Below are 12,091 nucleotides of genomic sequence, written 5' to 3' on the forward strand. Positions count from 1 at the left end.
TATTTTAGCTAGAAAAATTCTAATATTCATTCAAATAAGACTTTATTGGTTTAGATTAACTTTCTACATTTAGAAATTAAATAAGGCTTTGTTGCATAAAAAACTGCTCAAAAAAGCACATAAATTAGGAAAAAATATTTTGGGCGTCACCATACAATTTTAACTTACCAAATTAGTAACACCAGCATACTTTTACTACATTTACTTCATACAGTAGCTCAGTGGTTCCCAATCCTGGTCCTGGAGAACCCCCAACACTGCCCTCCTATTAAAACACACCTGATACACCTCATCAGTCATTAGTGAAGACTCCAAGACCTCAAATGTGTGTGTCAGATAAGAGAAACACCAAAAGTGTGCAGTGTTGGGAGTTCTCCAGGGAACCACTGCAGTAGCTAATAGCTATACTTGTCTATCAATTCACTCTGCTGCCTTTTTTCCTCTTATAATAAAATAACTTGCCTCAAATCAATAATTGATGTTTGCTCATTTCAAAAAGATGTTTACCAGGCAGAATAATCCCAAAATAAACCTTGATGTCTTTATCATGGTTTATGATGTAATAACAACCATCTGACCGTGTTTAATCCTTATATCACCCATTCAAAATGGCGATCAAATATCGCAATTCATAAAAATCTTGCTTAAAGACTCTTAGTCTAAGTCTAGAAAGATGTTCTAAGTCTAGAAAGATCAAATAACCTGATGTCTGTCAGTCTGGGATGGAAGTCTCTGATGAGATGTCAATACTAAAGTGAAACCCGCTGCCTCATGCGGATCTGAACGCACACTCATTCCACTGAAGTCTCTTAAAATGTTAATTCCCTGACCCAAGAGAGGTTCAGCTCAGGCAAGGTTACCATCACACATCAAAGCCGCTTTCAACATAAAAAGCTGACAATTAAGGCTCGGGTTTATGCTGGGGATTTGATTTATACTCAGGTTTACATTCAGCTTTCGAAAGAAACTCTGCTAATTGTGGGAGTTAAACGCAATGCCACATGGTTCTGTCTGTGAGACAGATATTATGTCATGTCGCAAGTACCTCAAATAGGACAGACCACCATTGTTCCAGGAAGACAAAATGTATATCTTGCAACTCAGTGGGGAAAGTTTTTTTTTTTTTTTTTTTTTTCAAGAATCATGGACTTGTGGTTCTCATGCATGCACTCTGCACTTTGAACTATAGTACTCATATGTGTTTGAATCCAGCCTGCACCATTTATATACCATATATAATTTTTTTTTTTTTTAAATGTAAGGGTGCTCGGATCAGATAAAGGAGGAGGCTTTTTTTTTGTCATTTTTCAAACAAAAATATTATCTCGCCTAAATGTTTGATCATGCAGTGCATTTTTGTTTTTACAATGAGGTAATTGCTGCACAATGGCTTACACACAGCACAAGACTGACTTCCTGAGCTGTGTGTGCGTGCACTGAGTGTGCATGAGCGCGCCGTCTCTAGGAGAGTGCGTGAGTGCTGAAAGGTTTAAACACTGGCAAGACTTAACAAGAAATGCAAATTTAATAATACTTTAATAAACTTTAATGATGATATGGCACTGCTACGATACAACGCGACTGTGCAAGTGACAATTCCTGTGTCAACTGTGCAGCATGCAGCTCTCTTAATGTGCAGATGAGACGTGGTGATTTGAAGCCATTTGCGGTGATTTCACTCACGCTGTTTGGGAAATTAAGCCTCACACAAAGTTTGCAAAATTACTTTGAAAGTTATTTAATTATTGTACCTCACCTTCAGCACTACAATTATTTCACCCGTGCCAGACAGAGACTGAGACGATGCCGCTGAATGTCATGCCCAACCTTTCAAGGCAAGCGCGTCATCAGCTTGAGATCGGTTTATGAGATCGACCTTTATAAAGACCTCTTATCAAACTTCCCAAAGTGATTATCATCTGATCAATAAGAGCACCACTATATATATATATATATATATATATATATATATATATATATATATATATATATATATATACACATATATTATATATAAACAAATCTTAATGTGCTAACACATGCTTAATTATATAAAATATAATACAATTTTGGGATGAAATTAGTCTCAAGACAGTTTAATGAGATTTACCCCAAAACATTAAAAAGCCCATAAAACTGTGCTTTTCCTATGTGTAGCAGCTGTAGTTGTTGTTGATATGATTACGGATGGCCATCTCGATGGAGGTTTATGGGGAGTTGAGTTTCACTGGTGCTCCCTCTCCATCTTTCACCTCAGTGTCACTTAATTATCCCGCCTACACAAAGGGAAATCATGCATATAGGAGCCCAATTTAGACCACAATAAAATCTGGAATGATTCGACCTGCTCTGTAAGAGAGAGTCTCCCCCTTCATTTACATGCCAGAGACGTTTCTGGGACTTTGAAGATGCTGAACACTAAGCATAACAAATTCCAAAGACCCTTAAATTCCATGAAATTCTTCCAGATTGCTGAAGCATTCCAGATGTGCCACCTATCACTTCCCCTTAGCGAACAACTAACTTGCTTTTTCGCTTTCTTTCATTCTTCCTAAGTTTTGGCTTTTTAACACTGCAAAGAAACTCACAACAAACACTCAACAATAACAGATGAGAAAAAAGGACTAGAACCAGAAAATATGTGGTGTTGCTTCAAGTCTCATAACCTTCTGAGGTGAATTTCTCAGGTTTTCTGAGAGAAACTAATGTGCTACTGCTGCAGTTCCCTGACACGCTCCTGTGTGCAAGCACTGCACACTCCCTACAGTCTACGACCTGGCCATGACCCATGACCTTGCCTCTTTGCCTCACACAAACGCTCTGCGCTTAGTTGTTCTGCTTTAATTGCAGGTTTTAAAATGAGCCGTTTCATTCAAACAGTGCCAGAATATCACACGCTCACACACCTGCGTAAAACCAACCCTCCAGCGGGTGCTCAGGCTCTGATCTGGTTTTTATAATGTGAAGCGGTCTCATGTTACTTGTTCTAGTTTGAAACAGAAGAAACCATCCTAAATGTGACACTTGAACTTGACGGGTGCCATTTCAGCAGGCGCTGGAATGTAAGCCTTCTGGTATGCAACAAATTGACGTGAACAAAAAAAAACGCCAGTGCCTGCCCGTCTGCCTATCTGTCCGGTTGTCTTCCTGCCTAACTCCCCGCAGAAGATTTTGCCAAAGGCATTCTCAAAATCCACTGTAAACACGTTTCTCAGCCCAGACCACTGCCTAACAAACACTGAGTGGAAGTTGAAATTGCATTTCTAATGCAAACAACTACACAGGGATGACTGCCAAACCACAAATACCTCCCACAATGCAGCAAGCGCTAAAATACTACCCATCCAGTATGAAACAGAACGTCACCACTGATTCTTGAGATGATTTTTTTTTAGCTCTATCTGACATCAGTTTTTAAAAACGGCAACAATTCCACATTGATATAAATCAGAGATGATCACTTAACACAAACATACCATTTAATTTGATTTCTGTTTTTTCTCTCCTGAGGAAAACCACAAACACATATGCACATTGTCTGCCGATACGAGGTATTTCATTGTACTTTCATAAGTAATTGGAACAGCCTAGGCTATATATGCACAATATTTTAACTAAGCTCTCACTAACTGAGTTTAATGCCAGAGTTATTATGTTAAGCCCTATTCGGACGGTAATTGTTTCTCAGGGGGACGCAAGTGATTTTCACCATTTACAGGGAAGCTGGTGATTTAATTGCCGTCCAAATCCAGGATATCTGTGTTTTTCTCTTACCACCCCCGTAAAATTCCCCGGCCAAATTACCTACGGTTTATTTATTTTTTATAAAAAAAGGTTGTGTGGTTATTTAATTGCCGTCCAAATCCATATCTCTAAGTTTACAAGAAGAAATCGATTCAAAATTCAGTGTTTAAACCATTTTTGATTTTCTAAACTGGTAACTTCCGTGCACTGATGCAGCAAACAGGACGTGCGGTCCTAATCCTGATGTAGCATCCATACATATGTGTGTGTGTGTGTGTGTGTGTGTGTGTGTGTGTGTGTGTGTGTGTGTGTGTGTGTGTGTGTGTGTGTGTGTGTGTGTGTGTGTGTGTGTGTGTTCCTGTAGCTCAATTGGTAGAGCATCAAGCACAAGGTTGGGGGTTCGATTCACACATGATAGGTAAAAATTGATAGCCTGAATGCACTGTAAGTCGCTTTGGATAAAAGCGTCTGCTAAATGCATAAATTGAAATTTTTATTTAAAAATTATATGAACAAGTGGTTTTAAATATGACAAGTACAGAGAGTCTCTGAGACAAGCACATATTTAAGCTCATAACTCAATACTTCATATCATATTAACTTTTCAAACTTTACAAAATAATGAAAATATATTAAAGACATAAAATAAAAAAATAAAAAAAAAAAATATATATATATATATATATATATATATATTTATTTATTTTTATTTTTTTTACATCATTACCATTTTGACAGAAGGAAGAGGCTAATTTAAATGTACCTCTTTTTACAAGCTTTCTCAGCAGTGACGCTGTCAGATATTTGTCTGATAATGTCATTTCTTATCCTGAAAAGGAGTTCAACAAGTCCACACATGCTCCATAAAACAGCTACAACCCTCTGACCATGTTGAACTGAATAAATCAAAATAATTCCTCAGGTTTTACTGCTCTGTTTTGTCCCAGTACTAGAATCACTTACACACACACTCCCTAAAGTGATAGGAAGTAACTGGCTCGCACACCTCCAAGATTAAAAGGCTCTCAGCTGGAGTGAGCAGTAGCTCAACAGTCACTTGAAAAATAGCAGTGGCGCTTGCAGCGTATGGTTAATAAGAGGCGCGCTCTTCTGCTGTTTGAGCACACGAACACCTTTCTCGCTGGAACGGCCGGATCTGTGAAAGAGACACCATCCCTGACACGTCCCATGACTTATGTTAACAGAAATACGAAATGTGCCCACTCTCTCTCTGCCATCATCTTATACCTCGTGGAGACGTACTCAGCCATAGCAGTGAGGAAGAGAGATCTCTGACGTGCCTCAAAGTACATTTGAAGCCCATGTGAGAGACTGGAGTTGACGTGAACGAGCTGTAAATCACTCTGCAGACCCGTCGGTAAAATAAAAGAGACCTTGTATGGGCAAAACGTGGATGGTGAGGGTAAAAGCACTCCTGGCTAAGCCAAAAAAACAAATGATGTGGAAAAGAACAGTGTTCACGGTGCAACAGAGCTGCCATTTATTTGCCTACAAATCTTTTCATCTTATCTTTGTCATCATGTTTTGGTTGGTGTAAAAGATATGGATTATCAAAATTGCAATCATTGTTCTTAATCTGCCGGTTTGATTTAAGCTCTGCAGTTTAAACTGTGGCATTAATGGACAGAGTTCTCCACACACGCTCTAACATGCAGTCGAGAATGCTTTTTTTGCCTATTTTTGTCAGATTGCATGGCATGAGCCCAGGAATCTTGAGTAAACTAAAGCAGACTGTACAATATTCATCTTCAGCTCAATTAGACGATCAACCATATTCTACCATCCTTTCAGACCACAATTTAACAATCATAACGCAATCGCTGAGATGACTTCATCTGATCGATTTTTGAAGGCAGCGTAGATGTATCCCTCACTGCCATTGATATCCCACAAATCTGTGCGTTCAATTTCACCAAAAATGAAAATTTGATGTTTATCTGCTTACCACCAGGGCATAGATGACTGTTTCTTTGTTTCACTGACACTGCTAATTGAGATTGTAGATAGAGTGTCAATGGTCCATTACTTAAAGACTGATCATTCTGCCTTATGATAAAGACAAAATCATTTGGCGTTCAGTGCTCAGAATGCACCATGCCACAACCCGAGAACAGTCACAGATGCCTTGTTTCACACAAGGAAACCTATAAAATCATTACTGTGATTTAAAGCGATCTAAACCATGTGTCGCTCCGGCTTCAGAAAGAGATAGAAGACTATTTCACATTTCTGTCAGAGCATTTTAATTAACGCGATGTGTGATAAAGGCTAATGTCACTGCGCTGGAGTATGAATTCTACACTGTAGAGTTGCTAACGGTTAATGGTCTGCAGTTTTGACACACAGGTTGCAGGATCCCACTTCATATAACTGGGTTCGGTTACATACACCACTGTTCAAAACATGAATCTATATAATTTTTTCGTTTTTGCTCACCAAGGTTGCATTAATTTGATCAAAAACACAGTAAAATAGCAATAGTGTAAAACATTACAATTTAAAATACCTAGATGTAAAATGTAACTAATTCCTGCAATGGCAAATTTTCAGCATCATTACTCCAGTCTGCAGTGTTACATGACTCTGTGAAACTTCAGTGAAACCATGATAAAAAAAAAAAGAATAGAAAAAAATAGAAAAAAATAGAAAAAATAGAAAGTCAAAAATAATTATTTTTAATTGAATTATTTTTACAATGATATAAATGTCTTTATGGACACTTCTGATCAATTTTAGCATCCTTGCCGAATAAAATAACTAATTAATTAACTTTTGAATGGCCGTGTAATTCACAAGTTAAGGTAAAAATGTTTGTGTGGTTATTACATGTGCTCCAACACATTAGCTGTGGTGCTCTCATGCGGAAGATGCAAGTTTGAATCTGGCTCACAACATTTCTCATTCAGATTTCTTTCTTTCATTATCCATATTAATAAGCAGCAAAAGTAAAAAGAACTTCACTCACCCAGAGCTGATTTGACTAAACTGTCATTATCTCTCTCATCAGTTACACAATCAGTGATGCACACAATATCAGTCCTATCAAACCGTGATAAACGTATAAGCGAGGTTTCCAGTATAACGTCTGCTATAGTTTATCATCTGTTGTAACGTTGTGAAAACTCAATTCTACAAGTAAAAAACAAATCATCCGGCTGATAAAACACATGGGGAGAGAAGGTCAAGGTCTGAAGTTCATAGTCCACCGCTCCCCTTAAAGATAAAACACTTGCAAATGTCGGGGGCTGAAAAGTAACAAATTATTAACAAGGGTTTGATGCATGGCTATCATAAACAACTGTTTGAAAGCTCCATTTCTGTGTACAGCAGTAACCTGATTGTGAAACTCTGTAATACGGCTGAACTGAATCTCTTCCCTTGACTGTGATATGTCGTTGGTAAACGGCCTTTAGAGAGCACTATCCCTTTAAGCCATTAACATTCTCTATAAAACTTCTCTAGTAAAAATGACAGCTGCAGCCCGCTCACAAAAGGGGCAAAAAGCATCCGGGAAGAAACCTAAAACTACCCTGTCATTACAAAAAAAAAAAAAAACTTGTATGGGTTTAAGAGGTAAACAGCCCCCCAGCCCCCCAATCAAAGCTCTTTAAATCTCCCAGAACCACCTTTGTTCCTGAATTACGGCTGACAGAGGAATGCACCCCCCTCAACTATGATGTCACTTTCTCATTAAGACCATGAACTTAACTGAAGCAGGCGAAAAAAAGAAAAAACAGTCCTCCTGTCACTCAAAAGCGCCTACTCCCAACCCTTAAAAAAAATATTTTATATAACAAATGGTCTTTAAAATTCATGGACAAACCCATCTACATCTTGTGGATCCACTCACTTAATAATCTACAGATAAACAGAAAGTGATTTCAAAAAGCAGAATACTTTTTTATGTTTTTATGATGCTACACAAGCTTTTAGTCCCTAGTACCTTCCCCTGTAATTTCCATAAAAGGTTTCATTATATCTTCATTAAAAAAAACTGACAAATATGAGGTAGGCTATTTAGCACCTGTGCCTAGGGCTGGTGAAAAAGTTAATAAACTCAACCTGTTCTGCATGCTTTACAAAGAACAGAAACATCAGGAGTATATCTAGCACAGTTATTTGAAAAGCGTTTGTAAATGTAAGGAATCATTCAGGTTTAAATGATTATGTGTCTGAATTCAGCAGGCCAGAGCTGAGCGTCTGCTCCATGACACTCAACACAGAAACAGAACTCCATTTGCAAGCAGCCACATGCTTTGTGTTGAAAATCTTAAGTTAATGATTTTTTTCTTTCTTTTTTTTCTTTTTCTTTTTATGATAAGCTTTTTATAACAAGCTACATATGCTTAGAAGCTTATAAACCGATCAATATTTTAAGGATTTAAATTTATATATATATATATATATATATATATATATATATATATAATTATTCAAGGTTAAATGTTATTTAAAAATAGTATTTCTTATTTTTAAAAAATTACATTTAAAAAAATGACTAAATGTTTTTTTGTAATTATATAAAAATATATATTTTGTAAATATTTATGTATTTATTTATTTTTTATTATTTAGGGTTAAATATTATTAAAAATATATATAATTATTAAGGGTTTAAAGTTAACTGAGCTTTTCATTGTTAAAAGGGTTCATACATTCTATTATTTTATGAATTGTATAAAATATTATCATGGTTAATGACATTACAATATTTTCACCCAATCTTTTTAAAGACAAGGATTTACAACCATTACTTAATTCTCCTAAAGTGCAGATTATGTGAAGGATAAAGCAAAGGGCGCCATTAAGAACTATTTATTAACAAACCTTTGTTACTATTAAAATAGATGCCTACTGAAAAATAGAACTATAAAGCCACAAATTAAATCCAGCTTTTACATCCAAATTTCCCAGCATAAAAAGCCACACAAAACCCAAACATAATTTAACAACTAGTCTATTATGTTGCTTAACTCTGTGATTTTTCTGGTCCTGTTTTGGGAATATTCGGGGGGTTTCAGGAAACCCGGCATTCCTGCTGTCTCTCATCTCAGTGAACCAGTCGGGTGATGATGTACTTCAAGGGGTAACACGATTCCTGCATGAAAGAGCTACAGCCACAATAACAGTCCTGCCTATATCCCTGAGTGAAAACGCAGAGCATGCTGGTTATTATTACAGTATGCGGGCCTCTGCGTGTGAACTAAATCATGTGTGACTGATCAACTTATCTCCATGCATATATGCATTAGAAAGTAATGTGTATCATTTACTGAAGTACATGTTCATTTACCAAACCACATTCTTGCATGAGTAATAAGCATGTTTAAGATGTATAAGACAAAGCCAGGTTATTAATTATTTTGAGCCGTTATCTAAATCTCTTGCCTATTAGTCTATTTTTGGCATCACTCAGATATCACATTATCTCTACAGCTGCAAACTGCTCTATGATTTCATAATCACACACTGACCGCTGGAATTTAAGGGGCTCTGATCTTTTACAAAACAAAACAAATAAAATAATGAAAATCATATCTACTTTTTACTTGTTGTAATGATTTAAGCTCTGTTCATTAAAGTATTTTTATCTTACCACGTGAGTGCCTTGAAAGTGCTTAATCTACATAAACGCATACTATTTTTTGAAGAATATCTGGACACTCATTTCAACAAAGTGAATGATTCTTTCAAGATGCCTTTCTGTCCTTAATAAATCCCGTCAGTCTCAGATCCCATTCACTTACACAGAAAAGAACAGCCAAATTCACAAATCTGCCTTTTGTGTTACACAGACAAAACGTCATACAGGTTTGAAACAGGATGAGTAAATAAAAACTAATTTCATTTCTTGGTGAACTATTCCTTTAATATGATGGACTATCATCTTATGGAAACCACACCTACAGTACATTTCGCCTCAGCCGTCGATTAAATAAAGGACATTTTTGAACTAGAACTGAATGTTCCCCGGACACCTAGTGGTGTTTTTATTAAATCTGGTTACTCTAAATAGATTTCAAATGATATCGTATTGCTCTGCGATGACTTCTGTCACTTTCCTCCGTATACTACTCACGGAAAACGCCAAAGTTTGTCCAAGTTCACTTATATCAACTGTTATCGCATACACAAACGGTTCTCGCGTGATAATTTGAGAACAAAGTACAAGGAAACCGGATTAAAAAAAAAAATATATATATATATATATATATATATATATATATATATATATATATATATATATATATATATAAATGTATGGACAAACAATAAAATTCGCTGTAGCTAATAACGCTTTTCTTCTTTCAATGACAAAAGCTGTTTGCGATTTAACGTTAATGAATTCTTACAGACGTCCGATGCCTTCAAACTAATGTCCATTTCAATTTTAGACTGATGCGCGATGTTGCTTTGCATTATAAATAAGAAAAATCACCCACACACATATGCACACACGTCTGCATTTTTTCTGTATTCCAGCCAGGAAAGTGAAAGAAATGATGCACAAGCTTCAACTCTGCAGCACCGGAGTCAGAGCACAACACTATTAATATGTCAAATGATACCGCATATCAAGAATTAAACATCTTATGAGTAAGCACGAAACTGAATGAGGTGGCACTCTCGAGCGCGTGCCATCGCTTTTGCACGCCCAACTTTTGTGTTTACCATTAGTTTGATTTATAAACAAATGTCCTGATCCACACCATGCACTTGACTGCTGTGAACGTATTGATTATAATTGCATTAGTCTCCATTCGCCACGAAGGTAATCCTCCAATACAGCCCGAGTCGATAATGAGCGAATAAAGCAATGCCAAGTTACGTTAGTTTTTTTTTTTTAACGTTCATGTTTTTTTCCCTCACACTGGACTAAAAAGTAAATCATAAAACTCTCTCTTGCATACCAAAAAAACTCGAGTGGAAAAATAAACATCTTTCAGCAGTCTGAGGGTAAACTTACCCAATGACAAGAAAGGTTTGGTTTCCATGTCTGGTCGGTTAGCTCATGCCAGCTGTCGCGCGCGTTTAAGCTTTCGGTATCCCCCTCTGATGACAGTACAACACGGCTCCACGCGGTAAAAGTAAAAAGCTTCGCGATAATGTCAAATGTTCACTTTATGGCACTACTTCTGTTGTTCACGCTTCTGCTCGGCTCGGTCTACAACTCTCCAGTCCACACTACTGCAAAGGGACCCAGCGAAGGGGACTCCCACTGACGCTAACGCAGCACATTTAGCAACGACGCTTGGGGAACGTTAACCCCTCCTGCGCCGCTCTGCCTACAGCCATAGAGGGGGTTAAGAAGAAAATGAAAGTGTTTCCTTGAATAAAGAGCATTGCTTGCACATGTGGTAAACAAAGAGCCTCTAAAGTGAGCACATGTTGCCATTAATGAATTACCAGCCTGTCATTAAAAATGACTAAGATTTATAGCAGTAATTAAAGATACAGACAGATAGATAGAAATATTATATATATATATATATATATATATATATATATATATATATATATACATACATATATATATATATATATACATACATACATACAGTTTTATAAAATAAATAACACATTACCTTTATAATAATTATTTCACATTTATGAATTTATGTTTATAATTTATGACAATGACTGTTTTCTATCAGTGATAATTTTTCGACTGCATTATTTTTATCCTATGGCTTTTACTTAAATCTTTGCTCTTAGATTATATTAAATATTTGTTTATTTTATTTTATTTTTTTAACTTTCCACTCTAGGGGATACATTAGGAGCTTAGTAATAATATGTAAACAGGTCATGGATATCATACAATATGTGTATGTTTCCAATATTGATTGATTGATTGATTGATTTATTACCTGATGAAAGTTGTGTTGTACTGCTCTTGTTTTCTTGAGTATGAGGAAATTGATGAAACCCTGCTGTATAAATACTGCTCTTTTTGCATGCATTTAGAAGTACACTATGCACACAGCCTCAACATGCCATTCATATCCATGCAATATCTCTCAATAAATAAAAAAATCAATCAATGTGTCTTTTCGAGGCTATTCGGAATTTGCTGCTGGGGAACAGGCCTTGCAGACAGTTTTCTATAACAGCATGCAGCACTACAGGATCCATATTAGCCCATAGAGAACTAGGTAATTTCTCCAATATTACACCCCAGTCAATTGGATACCATCGCGTAGCTTTATCATTACTTCACACGGCTGCCTTAGCTTGCCTGGGTTGTGTCCACTGAATTGTGAATATCACACACATGGAAGAGGCTTTTGGTGATGTATATAAGAATCTCTAGCAGCGTGAGTAA

At 36.5% G+C, this 12,091-nt stretch overlaps 1 protein-coding gene across 3 annotated transcripts in view; it reads right to left on the minus strand.

Annotated features, from left to right (window-relative positions):
* Positions 1–12,091, minus strand: part of LOC113064320 (retinoic acid receptor RXR-alpha-A-like) — a 130,115-nt gene that overhangs the window by 83,340 nt on the left and 34,684 nt on the right. The window contains exon 1 of one of the 3 annotated variants that reach the window (XM_026235050.1): positions 10,733–11,008. The exons of the other annotated variants lie outside the window; for them this stretch is intronic. Within the exon in view, the coding sequence (XP_026090835.1) occupies positions 10,733–10,760 (28 nt within the window). The 5' untranslated portion in view covers positions 10,761–11,008. Of the gene's footprint in view, positions 1–10,732; positions 11,009–12,091 lie in introns of those variants that run through there. 3 annotated transcript variants of the gene reach the window in all.

This window comes from Carassius auratus, chromosome 46 (assembly GCF_003368295.1).
Source record: "Carassius auratus strain Wakin chromosome 46, ASM336829v1, whole genome shotgun sequence".
Classification (NCBI taxonomy): domain Eukaryota; kingdom Metazoa; phylum Chordata; class Actinopteri; order Cypriniformes; family Cyprinidae; genus Carassius; species Carassius auratus.